This window comes from Pongo pygmaeus, chromosome 9 (genome assembly GCF_028885625.2).
Source record: "Pongo pygmaeus isolate AG05252 chromosome 9, NHGRI_mPonPyg2-v2.0_pri, whole genome shotgun sequence".
In the NCBI taxonomy this organism is placed as follows: domain Eukaryota; kingdom Metazoa; phylum Chordata; class Mammalia; order Primates; family Hominidae; genus Pongo; species Pongo pygmaeus.
This window is the reverse complement of record NC_072382.2, coordinates 126,163,442-126,183,455: the sequence shown is the minus strand read 5'-3', so window position 1 is coordinate 126,183,455 and position 20,014 is coordinate 126,163,442. Positions and strand designations below refer to the sequence as shown.

The 20,014-nt window shown below is 38.6% G+C and overlaps 1 protein-coding gene across 1 annotated transcript; it reads left to right on the top strand.

Moving 5' to 3' along the window:
• Nucleotides 1–4,978: 4,978 nt before the first annotated feature.
• On the top strand, nucleotides 4,979–5,908 carry LOC129009042 (olfactory receptor 8B4). Its single transcript, XM_054441721.2, has one exon. It carries the CDS (start codon nucleotides 4,979–4,981, stop codon nucleotides 5,906–5,908), a length of 930 nt encoding a protein of 309 aa, XP_054297696.2.
• Nucleotides 5,909–20,014: the final 14,106 nt, after the last annotated feature.

The following is a 20,014-nucleotide window of genomic DNA, read 5'->3' as shown; positions in this document are numbered from 1 at the left end:
GCTCATGATCCTTGGATATTTATCTGGGGAAATTATTTTGTATCTGGATTTAAGTTGTATTCTCCAGAAAGAACTTTTTGTTATTGTCATATTTGTAATATGAATTTTTTACTTGAAACACAGAGGTGATTAGAAATTGTCAGAGGCTATTTTGTCTGTTTTTCTGCAATTCTAGAGCCAAGGCCAAGTCAGTCACATTTCTAGGCCTGCTCCTGCTGTGGGCATTTTTTTTCCAAGTTAGCCACGGAGAATTTTTTTTTTTCCTGGGGAGTCAGAATTATGTCAGTCATGGTTCCAAACTTTCAACCTGCTTAAAGTTCCAGGCTTTATCTTTTTATCTCCTGCATAGCTAACTCATTAAACCCCAGCTCTGACCCCCAGGAATCCGCTAGTTCCCCAAAGGCAAACTCTAGCTCTGGGGTTTGTGCATCCCTCTGAAGTCTTACTTTCTTACTTCTTCTCTTTTGCTCTCACAGATTTTTACTTAGTTTTTGGCAGCTCAAATATGAACAAATAGATGCTTTTAATATTTTGTCCAGAATTCTTGGTTTTTGTTTTTATCCCAAGAACTCTTTCTGAATATAACTGTGATGCTGAATACTGTCAACTTGATTATATTGAAGGATACAAAGTATTGATCCTGGGTGTGTCTGTGAGGGTGTTGCCAAAAGAGATTAACGTTTGAGTCAGTGGGCTGGGAAAGGCAGACCCACTCTTAATCTGGGTGGGCACAATCTAATCAGCTGCCATTGAGACTAGACTATAAGCAGGCAGAAAAATGTAGAAGACAGACTGGCCTATCCTCCCAGCCTACACCTTTCTCCCGTGCTGGATGCTTCCTTCCTTCGAACATTGGACTCCAAGTTCCTCAGTTTTGGGACTCGGACTGGCTCTCCTTGCTCCTCTGCCTGCAGACAGCCTATTGTGGGACCTTGTGATCATGTGAATTAATACTTAATAAACGCTTCTCTCTATGTATCACATTAGTTCTGTCCCTCTAGAGAACCCTAATACAATAGCTTTTGCAATATTACTGGAAATAACTAGCTTTAATAAATATTTGTTGGATGATTAATAAATTGATGTCTACTCTAATGAACAGAAGATTCTCTCTTCCATGTTAGATCATTGCTGCATACCTAATAAACTGCCATTCAGGATGGGAAAATGCAATGGGTAAGGAATTATGTGTACTAAAAAGCAATGCTTGTTTTCTTCATAAAAGTAAACCTCATAAACATTATTCACATATGGAACTGGAAGGAGACTTCCTTGGTAGTGTGGGAGAATTGGGCCAAGTGATCCAGACTTGTTCTGGTGAGTCCCCTGGCTACTTCCCTTGAGTGTTTTCCCAAGTGTCCACTCACTGGCATGTAGGTCCTAAGGGGCTCCTGCCCCTCAACAATGGACAAATGACCACACACTTGCTACCTTATAGTGTACGGTAAGTCTGCACTCAACATTTTTGGTAGGTGCTTGGAAACCACAACTTTAAGTGAAATAATGTACTGTATAATGAGAGCAATTTTCCTATAGGGTAAGTGACATAAACAAGAGTTAAGTTCCTATGGCATGTAATTATGTGATTTTATCTTGCAACAAGGCTAGAGGGTTTTAACATGACTTTCCTGAAGGTTAAGGGATGTCAAAAGAGAAATAGATGTGAGGTGCGGGGAGAGGGGAGAGAGAGAGAGAGAAAGAATATATATATATAGAGAGAGAATGCATGCCTGGTGGAAGCTCTACCCTTTTATGACCTAACCTTGAAAGTCACATAGCATCACTTCCACCATACTCTAGTGATTGGAAAAATCCCAAGTCCCTGCCTAGAGGCAAAATTAGGGCATATAGGCCTCATCTTTTGATTGGAGGAGTTTCAGTCCTATTATATCAAGAGCATGTGGGATGTAAGGTATACATGCGTGACTGTGTATGTGTGTCTGCCACACACATACACATTGTATAGTTGTTATAAACAACATATTACATCAGAAAACATCCAGCATAAGGCCAGGCACTCTGTAGTTGCTCCATATGCATTAATTTTCTTTTCTCTTGATTTCTTCCCTTTATATTAAAAAATGGTTTTTTATTTTAAGTGACATAAGATGGAAAAGAAACATGAACGGTGTTATTTTTCTTGCACATTCTACTATATTGAGTTGTCAGGGCAGTAAATATCCATTTTACAAATGGGGGAATTATAGCTCAAAGCTGTTGAGTAATTTTTGTCTTAAACTAATTTGGTAGGATGATTTATTTTTTGTTCTCCACTTACATTTTAAATAAACTTTTTATTTAAGTGTAACATAAGGATAGAGCTCGATGAATTTTTGCTAACTGCATACATCTGTGTCACCAGCACCCCTGTCAGAACCAGACATTGCCAGCAACCCTAAAGCACCTTTCACATCCTTCTCCAGTCACTAGCCCCTGCCTGCCCAGCCAAGAGGAACTGCTGTGTGACTTCTAGCACCATAGATAAGCTTCCTTGTTTCTAAACTGTAAATAAATGAAATCATAAAATATTCCGTCTTCTGTGGTTGGCTCCTTTCACTCCCTATTGGTTTGTGACATTTATCTATGTCATTATCTTTCATGGCTATATGGAATTTTATTTTATTAACATCGTACCATTTATTATCCAGTCTACAGTTGGCTGACAGATGGGGTGATTTCAGTTTGTAGCTATTAAGGACAATGCTGCTGTGCACAATCTTGGCATGTCTTTAGGTAAATATGCCTACTTATTTTTATTTAGTATACACTTAAGGGTGGAACACTGGGTCAAAATGTATGTATATGTCCAAGTTTGTCAAGTACTGCCAACCAATTTATTGTACTCATATACAGTGATGTACAACAATGTACTAATATTTGTTCCTTATACCTAGGTAATTCCTATCCCTTTATTTTTATTTTTTTTCCTTTTCACTGATTTTAGGCAGGTAACTAGGGGTTGTACTTCTTTGCTTTAGGATTTTTGGGCTAGATATTAATCAGAAGCAGCTTGCAGTTAATGTCTTTCCCATTTTTGAAGACAGGTTTTCCTTAAGAGATAGCATTGGTTGTCCAGAAGGGCAGGCTCAGTTAAGGAAGACCTTGAGGGCAAGGAGGGTGAAAGACAGAGACCGTCCAAAAGGGGATGAAAGTCAGTGGATTTAGGAGACACTGGGGGCCAGACCTGAAAAGCTACTTCTGCTCTTTTAATCCAGTGATCACATAATTTGTTGTCCAAGTCCAGACACTTCTGAGAGTGAAAGGGTATGTTATTAATAATTATACAGAGATAATGAGTGTAAGTCAGGACCGTCCCAGACGAACTGGGATTATTTTAGGCAGCCTTAGTGAAACTTACAAATGCAGATGCTCCCATGTCTTTGAATTTTTCTTAAAATATTCATCTAGCAGATCATATGGAGAGCAGCTTTGTCATCTGAAAATGGCAGGATTAAACCCTTACATCCATCTCCCATTATACCTTAAGACTGCATGCCTAGAGAGTAACTCTGTGTAGGGGGGGGTGTGTGTGTGTGTGTTAGTGTGTGCTTTCTAGCATATGTGTTGTGATATTTTAATCTCTTCATATATAGTAAAGGCCTGTCTGCGGCCCTTATTAGAGCTGCGAGTAGGTGGTGTTTGTGGTGGAGGTGGTGTGGTTTCTGTTCTGAGCAGCGCATGGTCCAAGAAGCCTTTTATCTGAGGTGCTCTCTATAGATCTGATCTGACCTTTTTTGAGGGGTCCTACTCTTATAGCTCCCTGTGAAGATTTGGAGATGGTGGCTAAGGTTGGGGCTATTCACCCTTAAATTCAAGCTTAGGCTCTGAGAGTTAATGAGAAAGGAAAAAATGAGTCCTCAAACTCAGCACTGAATAACATGAAATCCCTGGAGTAGAGGGAAAGTTTGAGTGGGACCCCCACTCCCAAGATGCTAGGTAAGCACTGTTATCCAGGCTGTAAACAAAGAGTGCAATTCCTTCCCTATAGAGACAGATCTTGGAGAAATTCCCAGGGGAAACTGTGTCTAATCAGGTCCCTGAGATCGTCAAGCAGCTTAAATTCCTCTGTGATATGACAGCTGGGGTTCTGGTCAAAATGAGAGTTCCTAGTTTTCTTTCCGGAAGTTGCCGAGACCACCTGGGAAAATCCACAAACAGAAACCATAGTCTATTCCTTGAGCACCTTGGAGCCTGGGGTCTGTAAAAGCTCTGATTCTCAGCACCAAGGGAGTCAAAAGAGGTAATAGGCAAGGCTGTGTGCATTCTGCACAAGCAGCACCATTTTTGCTTTCTGGCTAACGGAAAAAGAGACGGTATAAGGCCCAGCACTGAGTGGGGCCCGGGAGAAGGAAGGTGAAGGTCTGAATCCTGTCTTTCCTGATGGTTTCTTTGAAACCCACAACCAAGGGCTCTGGGAAATATGGATCCCGTCTCTGCTCTCAACACTGACGCTGATGTGAGATGGAATGGAGAGTCTTCGAGGAGGTGGGTGGGATGTAAAGAGCCAGTAGGGAACACTCTTGGCTTTCTCTCCAGATGGAAATCCACTATCTAGTTGGGAGATGGAGGCAGAGAATGGGAGGGCATCCTGGGGACCTTGAGAGCTCTGGTCTCTCAGCTCCTGAGGCAGTGGCCCAGGTTGTGCTCTTGGTTCTCAGGGTGTCTTTCTGAGAGTCCCTGGGCAGCCAATTCAGGTGTGTTGTCTCCCTCCTCATCTCTCAAGCAGAGACAGAATTCTTGCTGCCCATGGTAACAGATGCTAGCTTGAATTCATGATCGGCCCAGCAGAGCTCAGATCCTCTCACAGACACGTTGTCAATACCTCAGGGTGGGGAGGTGTGTAGATGAGGGAGGACGGAAGAAAGGGCATCTGCACACTGGCTGGTCTGCTAGAGTCTTCTTCCCTTAGCCATGCTTGTGCCTGTCATGACTCTTTGTGTTTTGCCCTCTGTTTCCACAGACAACTCGCCAAGAGAGAATGACTCTGAAAAACAGCTCCTCAGTGACTGAGTTTATCCTTGTGGGATTATCAGAACAGCCGGAGCTCCAGCTCCCTCTTTTCCTTCTATTCTTAGGGATCTATGTGTTCACTGTGGTGGGCAACTTGGGCTTGATCACCTTAATTGGGATAAATCCTAGCCTTCACACCCCCATGTACTTTTTCCTCTTCAACTTGTCCTTTATAGATCTCTGTTATTCTTGTGTGTTTACCCCCAAAATACTGAATGACTTTGTGTCAGAAAGTATCATCTCTTATGTGGGATGTATGACTCAGCTATTTTTCTTCTGTTTCTTTGTCAATTCTGAGTGCTATGTGTTGGTATCAATGGCCTATGATCGCTATGTGGCCATCTGCAACCCCCTGCTCTACATGGTCACCATGTCCCCAAGGGTCTGCTTTCTGCTGATGTTTGGTTCGTATGTGGTAGGGTTTGCTGGGGCCATGGCCCATACTGGAAGCATGCTGCGACTGACCTTCTGTGATTCCAATGTCATTGACCATTATCTGTGTGAAGTTCTCCCCCTCTTGCAGCTCTCCCGCACCAGCACCCATGTCAGTGAGCTGGTATTTTTCATTGTTGTTGGAGTAATCATCATGCTATCCAGCATAAGCATCATCATCTCTTACGCTTTGATACTCTCCAACATCCTCCGTATTCCTTCTGCAGAGGGCAGATCCAAAGCCTTTAGCACATCTGGCTCCCACATAATTGTTGTTGCTCTGTTTTTTGGGTCAGGGACATTCACCTACTTAACAACATCTTTTCCTGGCTCTATGAACCACGGCAGATTTGCCTCAGTCTTTTACACCAATGTGGTTCCCATGCTTAACCCTTTGATCTACAGTTTGAGGAATAAGGATGTTAAACTTGCCCTGGGCAAAACCCTGAAGAGAGTGCTCTTCTAATGGGTCTCTTCGTATCACTGGCAACCGATTCTCAGTAAGCATGATACTCGAGTGTCTTTCTATTTATAGGTGGAGGAATTTTAATATTTTTCCTCAAAGAGGGTCTCCTCTCCACTTTTAAGAATTGGAAATCTCCTTCCTATACTCTCCTTGAGGACTATATTATTTTGCAACACTTAAATTGGCTCATTGCATGCAACTTAGCATCTACGAAATGCCTTTTGTTTACTGAACTCTGTATTAGGCCCAAGAGATGAGTAAGATGAGGCTCCATGCCTTCCATTCTTTTCTTGGTAGGCTAAATGGGTTTTTCTGAGCAAGAACGTTTCTGGCTGGAACAAGGGGCAGGTGGTGATATAAAGGTTGAGGAGTGTTTTCTCTTTAGTTACATGAGCAGACTTTATTAAAGATCAATGGTAGATACCTTGGTGCCAATGCTAATATAATCTTCCAGCTCTTCAGGAGGTTGCTTGCTCAGGAAGATCATAAACCCTCCTTTTCATATACATGTGTGTACATAAAAGAAGCCCTCACACAAGAATTTTCTATGATCTGCTGTGTAAGGATAAATCAAATTCACATCTTTTATTTCAAAGTTTTAAAGCTTCTGGGCCTTGGAATAGTAATCAGGGGTAGGTGATCCTGTATAATTGGGCCAATTTCTTAGGCTCTGGAGACTCAGGCTGGAAGAAAAAACAAAGAAGAACTCCACAGATTTGCATGATCTGTAAAATGTGGCCTCTGCCTTGCTCTGGAGATACTGAGCACATTATTGGATTTTAGGAAGATTGCTTATTCTTTAAAGTGGATTTAGATTTTACAGTTCTGACAACGTGTGTGCATGTTTGTGTGTGTGTGTGTGTGTGTGTGTGTGTCTGTATGTGTATTACAGTTAATCAATACAGAATCGGAAAGAAAGAGGAGTCATATTATACGTCCCACTCTCAGGGAGTCTGGAAGGGATCTGGATTTTGAGTGCCAAAGACCACTCTGTATTATTCTGCTAAAGATTCTGCTGTTCTACATTGAAGAGCTCAGTGCTCCAGCTTGTGACCAGGAGACATTCTGAGGGAGAGCTGAGAGCAGGGCAGAGAAACAACCGCAGCACAGGGCTGACCAACAGGAGATGTGAGACAAACTCTATCTTCTCCAAATCTGCTAGAGGAAGAAGATCTTTGGAGGAGAAAAATTCTGATACTTGGATTATGCTTTGTTAATGATAATAATGACACTTAACAGTTACTGAGCTTGCACTATGTGTTCGTGCACTGTTTGAGGTACCTTAAATATATTAATTCATTTATTGGAATTGATGTAATACCTTACTCAACCACTGCTGGTCAGTCCTCTGGGCTTTGCTGAATCCCACCCTCCAGTGGACTGTCTATGTCTAGGTCCATGGGGGTCTTGGGATATTAGAAAAGAACCAAGAATAAGGAAGGACAAAAGTAAATCTACTTTTATATGGATAAAGAAAAAAAAACAATTACCATTGGTATAAATGAGTGGGAACAAGAACTAAGTCAGGGCATAGGATATGAATGGAAAGGAACAATTATGTAATCAATGCATTAAAGTCCAAGAATAACTTTCCCTGTATTCACTCCATATTGGCACTGGGGTGAGTAGCCGTGAAAGTATATTTGACTTAATGAAGACACTGGCTTGGATCTTTTGGAAAGAAGTTCCTTTGTGACTGAGGATCTGACAAGACAAAAACTCAGAGAGACTTTTCTTGGCTCTTGTAACAGCCAAATAACAGCATCTATTGCTTCCACAGAAAATACAACATTAAATAAATTCAGAAGGCCTGCACTTCTGTCTCCAACCAAGGATGGGTCATCTTGCATATTGTTTTGGGCTGATGTTAAGGAATTGTTTGTTCTCACAGTGTTAAACAAATAGAAGGAGGGTTGAGGGCTGTTGCATTACAGTAACAGAGAAGTAATTTGAAACTGAGTGTCAGATCTGTCCTAAAATGAGTCCTTCTGTCACAAGACCACAACTCCGTCATCTCCTCACATCATGACATTTTAATTTCTAGCAAGGCTACTTTTTTCTCTTTAGGAAGCATCTTTAAGGTTGAGATTCCTCTAGGTTCAGTTCTTGGTCTCCTTCTCTTCTGGGCTCTTCCTGAGGCATTTCTCTGACTCAGGTGACTTCAACAACCATGCATTTCATGGTGACTTTTAAATCTATAACTCTGACGCTGAGCTACAATCAGAATCTGTAATCAGTTGTAAACTGGAAACATGCAAGTATTATTAACATTGATGTCCAAATAGAATTATTAAACAATTAAGTGATGACATAGTTTTGGAGTATCAGGAGGAGTAAACTGTTGTCTCTCACATTTCTAACCAGGTGGGAGAAGAGAGGTAAGTGACCCTCCAAGTAGGAAGAGCGAGAGTACAAGGAGAACTTCCAGTGGATCTTTGGAAGGAAAAGGAGGTGGTTTCCCTGTGCTCATGAGGCAGATGAGAGGATGTCCGTGGCAGACTCAGCATTAACTCTTAGCTTAGATGCGTAGCACCCTTTCTTCCCTCAAACTTCCATAGCAGAAATGTATCATTTACAAACCACTTCAGCTGCTGGTAACAAAAGTCTGACTGCAGTGGCTGAAGCATATAAGTGTTTATTGTCCTCCAACATAAACGGCATCCAGAGGTGGGCAGTCTAGGACAGATTTGACAGTGCTGAGTCATCAAGCACTCAGTGTCTCTCTCCATCTTTTTTCTCTTCTGTCTAGCTAGAGATTTCATTCTCAATAATGCATCATGATTTCCAGATGGCCATTAGACCTCTTAAGATTTTGTCCATATTTCAAGCAGCAGGAAGACACAGGAGTGAGCATAAGCAAATGGGTACTTTACCTATTTAACATATGACTGTTACTGACAAGTTATTCGCGATCCCTACCTGCAAAGGAGGCTGAGAAACAGCATTTCACTTGATAACATTATCATCCTTAAAAAGTAGAATTTTGTTGCTAAGGAAGAAGGTGCTAACATGGCTATTGTGTAGACAACTAGCAGTATCCACCAAAGGACAGAATACCACTTGCCAGGAGGGAACAATTCAGAAGTGAATACACTCTATCCATATTTTTGCTTTCTTACTTGGTCCACTCTATGAGAGAAGGTTAGATTAATTGGACAGGTAAGATTGAAAGAGACTGACAAGTTGGTCATTGATGGAAATGTGCCCAGTGTCTTCATCACCAAACTATTGGTACTAATGTAAGGCAAGCTCATGGTGAGGACAAGCCAGAATCTGTGCTATTTCAATCCTAACCTCTACTCTTGCCTCCCACTGGGTTAAGTTAGAGTCCGGGTTCTGAGAGGGAGGTGCGAGTCCTGACATCTTTGCCTCTTCAGCATGGCTATGAATAAAGATGCAATGGTATTTTCATCCTCTTTTGGCTCCAGTCATTCTCACTAATTAGACCCACAGGAAAGGGGGAGTGAGTGATTAATATTGCCAAATCTCCCACAGTAGAGCTGTCTCTGCACTTTTAGCACAAGGACTTCTGGTAATTGAAGCTCTCATTTGAAATGACCCCTCTTGCTCTGGTAGTGGGTTATTGGAAACCATATGAAGAATAAAGTGTCTGAGAGGACACAAAGTGCAACTCAAATAGGGCTCTACTCGTTAATTTTAGGTGTCAACTTGACTGAATTAAGGAACACCTAAGGAACTGCTGGGTGTGTGAGTGTGAGGATGTTTCCAGAGGAGGTTGACATGTGAGTTAGTGGACTGAGGGGGGAAAACCTGCCCTCAATTTGAGTGGGCATCATCCAATCGGCTGGGGGCCAAGATAGAACAGAAAATGCAGAAAAAAGGATTTCCTCTGTCTCTTGGAGGTGGGAAACTGTTCTCCAGTCCTTGGATATTCAGAACTCCAGGCTCTTTGGCTCTGGGACTCCAGAACAAACTCCAGTGGTCCCTGGATTCTCAGGTCTTTGGGCTTGGACTGAGAGTTATCCCATTGGCTTTCCTGGTTCTGAGGTTTTCACACTTGGACTGATCCACACTGCTGGCATCTCAGAATCTCCAGCTTGCAGACAGCTTGTCATAGAAATTCTCCGCCTCCATAATCATTTGAGCCATTTTCCCTAATAAATCCCCTCTCATCTATCTATCTATCTATCTGTCTATCTATCTATACCTAATCTGTATTTGTATCTCTGAGCTACCTAATCCAGTTGATTCTTTCTCTCTGGAGAACCGTGACTAAAATACAAGGGCCATGGAAGGAGGGTTCATTGTGAGCTAATAGGGAAATTTGACAGGAAAATTTAGGCTAGGGGACTCACAATTTCACAGAATAGCATGTGGAAGACATGAACAGAAAATGGTGTTCCAGTTGATGGCAAATAGGGTTTGGTACTATCTGTGATTTCAGGTATCTATTGGAGACTTAGAATATATCCCCTAAGAATAAGGGGGTACTGTGTTTTAAAAGACACCTATGTGAGGCAATGTATTTGTTAACTAGCTAGATTTAGCCATTCTACATTGTAAATGTACTTCAAAACATCATGCTGTACATGATAAATACACACAATTTTATCTGTCAAATTAAAAAAGGTAAATGTTCTAACTTCTTCGTTAAAAGAACACGAGTCAGACTGGATCAAAGAGCAGAATACAACTCTATGCGGCATACAAGAAACCCATCTATAACCAGGTGATTCAGAAAGATTGAAAATAAAATGGTGACTAAAGATATAACAGGTAAATATAAACAAACAAGCAAACAAACAGGCTGACTTTCAGTCAGAATGGAAATTCAATAAAAAAAAGTTAAATGCAAAAGCATTATAATGGTATACGATACAATTTACAATAAATATGTAATGGTTATGACTCTCTATGCATCACATAGTAGAACATCAGGAGTTATAAGAGAAATTAACATTATTGGAAGGGAACTTTAAATTACAGCTTTTAGTCTCTGATAAAGCAGGTTTATAGAAAAAGATAAAAGATGTAGAAAATGTCAAGAAGATAATAGAGAGATAAATCTAATTACTTACATAAACTAGTTTTTTCTATATAAACATCCAATTTTTTATGTGTATGTGTGTGTGTGTATGTGTAGTTCTGTGTCCTAGATATTAAAAACATACCTTTTAATCAAAGGGTCAAAAAACAGTCACATGAAGAGTGAATATTAGGTCACAAAAGCAAACTTCAATAAATTTGATATATTAAAAATAGTCCCATCAATGTTCTTTGATCATCATGCAATAAAACTAAAGCATAATTATATAATTAGAAAGCAAAAATACTTTATTACTTTGATATTTAACATTTTCTTTTAAGCTACTTGTAGGTCAAAGAAAAAATATAAAATTGCAGAATGCCTAGAAAAAAGCTATGAAAATGTAACCTTTTATAACTTATGAGATAGTATACAGCTAAAACAGAAAAATAATTTTAAATATTATATTAAACAAGCAATAAAGATAAATAAACAATTAACTTATGGGTCAGAAAAAGACATAGTAAAATTAAAAGAAAACAGAGTAGGAATTAATAAAGTTAAAATCAGAAAATATTGAATTAGAAAAAAAGTAGAGACAATAAATACATTCAAGAGCTTGTTCTTTCAACATTAGTAATATATATCAGCTGCTGTCTATCCTAATTCAGAGAAAAAGAAGAACAAATAAGAAATTACAAAGAGAGAAAACCATAGAAATAGAGGACATTAAAATAATGACATTTTGAGCATTAGTCAAGTGAAATAAAAGGCCTGAATGAAATGGACTGTTTTCTAGAAAAATATAATTAAAGAAAATGAATTCTCGATCAGGTAGAAAATCCAAAGAGTCAGTTCCACAGAAGCAATGGAAAAAGTTGTCAGAGTTACATCACAAAAATTACTTTCCCAGATGGTTTCACAGGAGAAGTCTACCACAGAAGAGATAATTCCAATAGTATTTAAACTGGTTCAGAGCTTAAAACAGAAGAAAAACTCCCTCCAAAGTCATTTTTACAAAGTGAGCACAACATTGATGCAAAATTTGAAAAGATTGCATACACAAAAAGAAAACCACAGACAAATATTACTTTGGAATATCAACACAAAATACTGAATAAAATATTAGCAAACATTTAGCAGCAGAAAAAAGAGTAATCATATCCAAGTGGGATTTATTCCATAGATGCATGGACGCTTCAACATTAGGAAATCTACTAATATAACATATTTTAAAATACAGCTGAGGATAAAAATCAAGTGATCATTTCCATACATGCTAAAAAGATATCTATTCAAATTTATCACCCATTATTGATTAAATTTGCTTTATAAAATAGGACTTGGCCTGGAGCGGTGGCTCACGCCTGTAATCCCAGCACTTTGGGAGGCCGAGGCGGGCGGATCACGAGGTAAGGAGATCGAGACCATCCTGGCTAACACGGTGAAACCCCCGTCTCTACTAAAAATACAAAAAAAATTAGCCGGGAGTGGTGGCGGGCGCCTGTATTCCCAGATGGGGAGGCTGAGGCAGGAGAATGGCGTGAACTCAGGAGGTGGAGCTTGCAGTGAGCGGAGATCGCGCCACGGCACTCCAGCCTGGGTGACAGAGCCAGACTCCATCTCAAAAAAAACAAAAAAACAAAACAAACAAACAAACAAAAGGACTTGATAGAACTAATTTGAAGTTTGTACATCTTTTTTTTTTCTTTTCTAACCTAGAGCTAAAAACGTTGTTGGCTTTTTTTCCTTTTATTTCTAAGGATCTATGACATTCATCAAAGTACTCTTCGTCTTTAAGAAAAATTCACAGAATTTTATTTTTTATATTACTAATATAAAAAATATGCTGTACTAGGTGTAGCATAACATTGTTACTGCCTTATTCATGTGTATTTATAGCTTCTTTTATCTTCTAGCTATTTCCAAATTTTGGATAAATATTCTGGGCTCCATAATTGATAGAGTGAAAAACACAGCATACTATCTTTAGCTAAGGACCAAAGGGCTATCTACAGAATGAAGTTTCTTTGTTTTCTTAACTGCAAACACAGTTTCCTAGCACAAACGGTCTTTTAATCCTGAAACTGTGTGGAGTGGATTGAATACCTTTCCATGTAGCTCCCACTTGTCATGCTTCTTAAAAGGCAGAAATAACATGCATTCTGCTGGCTGTCATCTTTTACAGAGGAGTAAATTGATATTCAGAATTAAGGAATCAGCTGAAGGTCCCCAGAAGGTGGCAGATTCCATTTTTAAATCCTTCTTTATCTGGCTCCAACTGCTGTGCTTTTTTTTTTTTTTTTTTTTTGCACCAAGACACATTGCATTCCAGAAAGGAGTGGTAAGAAATAGTATGAAACAGAGAAATAGAGAAGTAGAGAATGGCAATCTGGAGAAATGACTGGCAATCAACATGAAAGAAAGAGTGATCACAGAAATGGTGTTCCAAATCCCCATATGTGAGAAATAATCTGTGTCGATTTAGACGCCAAAGTCGACACAGGCAGGTATCCTTAAAGAGTTTGTCCCCAGGGCTGGATGAATAAGGTTTGCTCCAAAGAAACATTTAAGCATGGTTTGTTTTCAACAATAGTTCTCACAATGAAGCCAACCTCATTCTGGGAAGGTGTCACTCTTTAGAAACATTATGTAAAATAAAAGAGGTTACCATGTTACTGTATATATTGAAATAAGTGCAAACAATTTTGTAATACAACTTAGTAATACAAATTGTTCTGGTGAAAACACAAAAGATAGATGCTATCTTCTTAACATCATTTATTCCAATGAGTTGAGAGTAAGGCTATTATTTCTTTGGGATATACAGTCTTGGAGATTTGTAAAGTTTATATTTTTATCAAATGATTTTAAGATGATTATAAACACTGTTTTATAGGAATACATTTAGACCACAGACTATACAGCTATTGTATAATCAAGAATTCACCTAACAGTTCACTCATTCAGCAAACATTTATTGCGCTCCTAATATGTTCTACGTCTTGGAATAGAGCAGTAAGCAAAACAACAACAGAAATACTTAGAGCTAGCATTATAGTAATCTATTATATTGGAATTACTTGCTTATATTTGTGTATATGATTTATACTGTAATTGTCATATCTTAGCCATTCTTCTCCTTTGTACAATATAGAAAGTGCTTAACAAGTTTTGCAAATTAAATATATTCAACCTGTTTAAATTTTGCTCTAATGGACAGCTTTTTTTTTTTTTTTTTTTTTTTTTTTTTTTTTTTTTTTTTTGGAATTATGTATTCCAATTTTCTTTATTATAAATTAGACACATGTGTTACAGATAAGCTGAAGAACAGGTTCAAGATCATGGAGTTAATTAACGGAAAGATAATTAGAAAGAATTATTTGCATTATGACTCCTGGTCCAGTGCTATTTCTACCCAGTTAGACGTATAGATTTATCACTGAAAAAAAGTTAAAATATTATTAAATTTTGGTGTTCCTTTATAGAGCTACTATTTCCCGTTTTTAATATTCCTTTGCATTATTTATGATTACTTTAGTCACTACACAAGTTTTAAGAAAAACAATACAGGGCCATAAATGTCGTATTTCCTTAAACTCAGCTGGAAGTCTACATTCAGGCATTGATTTCACTATTTTCAAAATACAAACCTACAACAGCTCCTCTCCTCACTTATCTACTTTTTTTTTTTTTTTAATTTTTTTTTCTTTTATTGTAATTATTATTATTATTATTATTATTATACTTTAGGTTTTATGGTACATGTGCCCAATGTGCAGTAAGTTACATATGTATACATGTGCCATGCTGGTGCACTGCACCCACCAACTCGTCATCTAGCATTAGGTATATCTCCCAATGTTATCCCTCCCCCCTCCCCCCAACCCACAACAGTCCCTGAAGTGTGATGTTCCCCTTCCTGTGTCCATGTGTTCTCATTGTTCAATTCCCACCTATGAGTGAGAATATGCGGTGTTTGGTTTTTTGTTCTTGCGATAGTTTACTGAGAATGATGATTTCCAATTTCATCCATGTCCCTACAAAGGACATGAACTCATCATTTCTTATGGCTGCATAGTATTCCATGGTGTAGATGTGCCACATTTTCTCAATCCAGTCTATCATTGTTGGACATTTGGGTTGGTTCCAAGTCTTTGCTATTGTGAATAATGCCGCAATAAACATACGTGTGCATGTGTCTTTATAGCAGCATGATTTATAGTCCTTTGGGTATATACCCAGTAATGGGATGGCTGGGTCGAATGGAATTTCTAGTTCTAGATCCCTGAGGAATCGCCACACTGACTTCCACAAGGGTTGAACTAGTTTACAGTCCCACCAACAGTGTAAAAGTGTTCCTATTTCTCCACATCCTCTCCAGCACCTGTTGTTTCCTGACTTTTTAATGATTGCCATTCTAACTGGTGTGAGATGGTATCTCATTGTGGTTTTGATTTGCATTTCTCTGATGGCCAGTGATGGTGAGCATTTTTTCATGTGTCTTTTGGCTGCATAAATGTCTTCTTTTGAGAAGTGTCTGTTCATGTAATGGACAGCTTTTTAAAAAAGTTTATGTTTTAACAAGGAGTTTAAATTTTCATGTAAGGAGTTATGTAAAATCCATGGCTATACATGTTAGGGGCCCGAGAAATCTCAAAAATTTTTTTTTTTTTTTTTTTTTTTTTTTGGTTTAAGCAATGTTACTGAATCACCAGTACAACCTAGTGGCTACTTCAGTGAATTGCCTGGTTCGGTATCAATTTTTTTTCCTCCGGTTGTGTTTTCTTTCTTGTACTGGACAGGCATTTAAAAAAAGTATATTTTAAAAAGCACATTACAATTTTATAAGCATTATAAAACACATAACTTTTTGTAAGACAAGTATAGGTGTTTTCAACATACTGTATGCACTGCTCTTCTAATAACAATATGATTAGAAAACTTGTCTCTCCATAATAATTAATTTCTTGGTGGCAAGAAGACTGTCATGCACTTTTAAATTATGATCCTTATCTCCCACAGGAATACAAGGATTTTGTGAATTAAAAGCAATTGCTGTTTTACTGATTTTCAACATTTTGAATGGTTTAGTGGGTTTTATAAGTCATTGATGAGTTGATAGAGTCTAGGAAAGGTATCTTTGTCCGATCTATGATATTTATAATCTAAGGATTGGCAATGACACTTCCTTCGAGTTATCATGACTAGAAATATCCAGGCAAAAGCTAAATGATCATCTGACAGAGATGTTTTAAGATATATTTCACCAGGCACAGGAGTGTTTGCACTAGTGTTTGCAGGAGTGTTTAACCTCTAATCCCAAGATATTAAAACCACAGACGATTCATTAAAATAGATAATTTTCATCTACCTGTGCTCCCACTAAGTAATGCAGGAATCCAACTCCTCTGGCGTCCCTTTAAGAATTTCCGAGTCTCCAAAAACATCTGATTGTGCTCAGGAACCAGTTGCCTCACCGGCAGTGCCCTAGTCTTCCAGGCATCCACTGACTTTTCTCCTGCAGCCTCCTCCTTCCCCCAGTCAGAGGATGTAGACTGCTCTGAAGGGGGAGAGGGGAGAAAGGGGCTCAATGCTCATTCCCTGGTGTTTCTGACAGCTCAGCCTGCTGCCCTCTCTCTCCTGGGCTCAAGAACAGTACGTGGGAATACGGACACATTCCCCAAAGCTCTGTTACCAGCTCCTGACACAGAATTCCACCTTTTTGGCCCCTCATTTCCCACTTCCCATGCTAATCTGCCGCTTCTTGGATGGTGAGCGATTTTATTCCTTTTCTTTCTTTTCATTTATCTGTGTGAAAAAACATTGCTGAAGTGAGCACCAACAATGTACTAGGCCCTGCATTTGGCACTGGGGATATCGCATTGAACAGTGCGGCCATCTTCCCAGTTCTCACAGAGCATCCAAGTTTATTCTGACAAGTAACAGAAAGCAACCCTAGGAGTTGACAGAAAGAATATTGGGGATGCAAAGTAATTTGGAGTGGGTTGTAAAACCATACTTGCAGAATTGTAAGAAACAAGACAACCCAAGAGGCCAAGACCAGGACATATTTCAGCAAGAACAGTCTGGCCAAAATGCCACACTCCTGCTCCATACAGCTCACACTATCTCTGGATCCTGCTGAAGCCATGCAAATGGTTCCCAATGGTTCCATTTGTTTGCATCATTGTAGATTAATTTCTCAGGTGGGAGCATGCATCTAGATACTGCTGACCTAGGTCAAGGTGCCTGTTTTCTGGCTGCCAGGTGGTATGGGGAGGGACTTTCTCTCCTACATGGTTTCTGCAGTGGGAAGATGGGCATTGAGTCCCTCCAACATGACACTGAATGGAGGATTTCACCCAAAAGACACAAGCTCATACAGTTGACTGACATTTTTAACTCTGGTTATAACTTATGGCTTATTTACATAATATCAACTATAACATTTGGAGGTGTTGTTCTTGCTGTCTTTCATTGCATGTGATTAAATCATATCAAGGATTCAGGTCATTTCTCCCTAACTGATATTTCATTCGTTTTCATATTTCTAGGTGCTTTTTATTTCTGGTGGAAGCACTGAGTATTGGTTGGAACTGAATACTAAGCTGTCTGGCAAAGTAGAAATCTAATCTCCAGAGGCTCAGCTCCAGCATCATAAAGAAAAGTATATTCCCAGAGTCAAACCATAAAGGAAAAGAAAAAGAATAGGCGTATGGATTTGGACAGAGAGGAAACCGTATACATATGCCTAATGATTTATATATTGGTTTACTTATTACATTAAAAAATAATAACAAAGGACTGAGATTAACCTACTTATTCATCAAAGAGGGACAGATCAAATAGATTTGCAGATATCTGTACAAAAACTGCTATCTAGGTGTATAAAAAATGAAGACTACCTTTATGTATGAAATAATCTCCAAAAGGTATTGTTAAGTAGAAAAATCTCTCTTACACCACTGTTCCAGTCTAGCCTGATTGGTCCATATGATGACTGCACAGATATCTGGGACTCCTCTTTACTACTCTTCTGAATCTACTCTTTCTGGGTCCTAAGTCTTACTCATTCTTCAGTTGTTTCTCAAGAAGTGATAGATAGGAAATAAAAAGCAAGTTGAAAAACAGTGCATACAGTATACTACTATTTGTGTAAAATTTGTGGGATAATGCATGTGAATTTCATTATGCAGTTATGCACTGCATAATGATGTTTTGGTTGATGACAGATTGCACATATGATGGTAGTCCCATAAGATTATAATGGAGCTGAAAAACTCCTATCCCGTAGCAATGTCATAGTCATCAAAAGGTAAAGACAGCACAATGCATTACCCACATATTTGCAGTGATCCTGGTGTAAACAAACCTACTGTGCTGCCAGTCATATCAAAGGATAGCACATATTATTATGTACAGTACATAATACTTACTAATGAATGACTGTTACTGGTTTATGTATTAAGCTTACTATACTCTTTTATCATTATTTTGGAGTGTACTTTTTCTACTTATTAAAAAATAATTAACTGCAAAACAACCTTGGGCAGGTTCTTCAGGAGGGATTCCAAAAGAGGGCATTGTTACCATAGGAGATGACAGCTCCATATGTTATTGTCCCTGAAAACCATTCAATGAAACAAGATGTGGAGGTGGAGAACAGTGATATTGATGATCCTGACCCTGTGTAAGCTTAGGTTAACATGTGCATTTGTGTCTTAGTTTCTAACAAAAGCATTTATAAAGTAAAAATGTTACAGTAACCTAAAGTTAATTTATTATTGAAGAAAGAAAAATATTTTAAGATAAATTTAGTGTAGCCTAAGTGTGAAGTGTTTATAAAGTCTACAGTAGTGTACAGTAATGTACTAGACCTCCACGTTCACCCGCCACTCACTCACTGACTCACCCAGAGCAACTTCCAGTCCCACAAGCTCCATTCATGGTAAGTACCCTATACAAGTGTACCATTTTAAATCTTTTACACCATATTTTTACTGTACATTTTCTATGATTGGATATGTTTAGATACAGCAATACTTACCATTGTGTTACAATTGCCTGCAGTACAAAGTACAGTCACATGCTGTAGGAGTTTGTAGCCTAGGAGTAAGAGGCTGTACCATGTAGCCTAGGTGTGTGGAAGGCTGTATTATTTAGGTTTGTGTAAATTCACTCTGTGATGTTTGCATAACCACAAAATCACCTAACAACACATTTCTCAGAACGCAGTTCTAGTCTCTAAGCAACATAGGACTGTATATGAATAAAATATCACTGATAGCATTGATAGTAACTGGTAGCACTGGTTGCCTCCAGGGAGGACAACTAGATGGCTGAGAGACAGGCGTATAAAGGAGACTTTCCTCTGCATATCCTTTTTGAATCTTTTGAATTTTGAACCATATCGTTGCATTATGGACTTAAATCATTTAAAAAAAACCCGCAATACTAAGAAGCTGTATTTTCCTTATAGAATATGATATTAATTCCAAATATATATATATGGAGCTAAATTTAGGCAGAGGTGGTGGTGGTGATAAGAGAATGTGGTAAAAGAAAGCTCTCCAGGGGAAACAGCATCCAAGGAAGAAACAGCAGTGAAAAGCCTAAGACAGAAAAGAGAACATGTGGCATCCTAAACAGTGCTTTCCTCAAGAAAAATATCTACTGATATGAGAACATGTTCATGATAGCAAGAGATTTAAAAAACCAGAGTAAAAAATTTCCTCTGGTTCAAAGAATCAGCAGGAAAGGTTTTGAGATGTGTGAATAATGTAGAATCATAGACAACACCAAAAATTACTATGTGGGAACTACAGGTGCTGAAGACTTTCAGCTGATGAGATGTGGAGGATATTGAAAAGGATCAGGGCATAAGAAATGAAACTAATGAAATGAAGCTAGGGGCAAGAATTCAATCTTATTTATCATTTTCTATGGTCCTGTTAAAAACAGATCTTGGCTTTGTTTTTTTTTCTGGTCTTGATCACCCTATCACTAAATATATGCAGTTGCTTCTTGATTTTTCAGTGTTAGGCCTAAATAAAAAGTCAACTGGCTTTCAGTTTAGGATATCAGAATTAACTTCATTTTTTACCTCCCGTCAACAC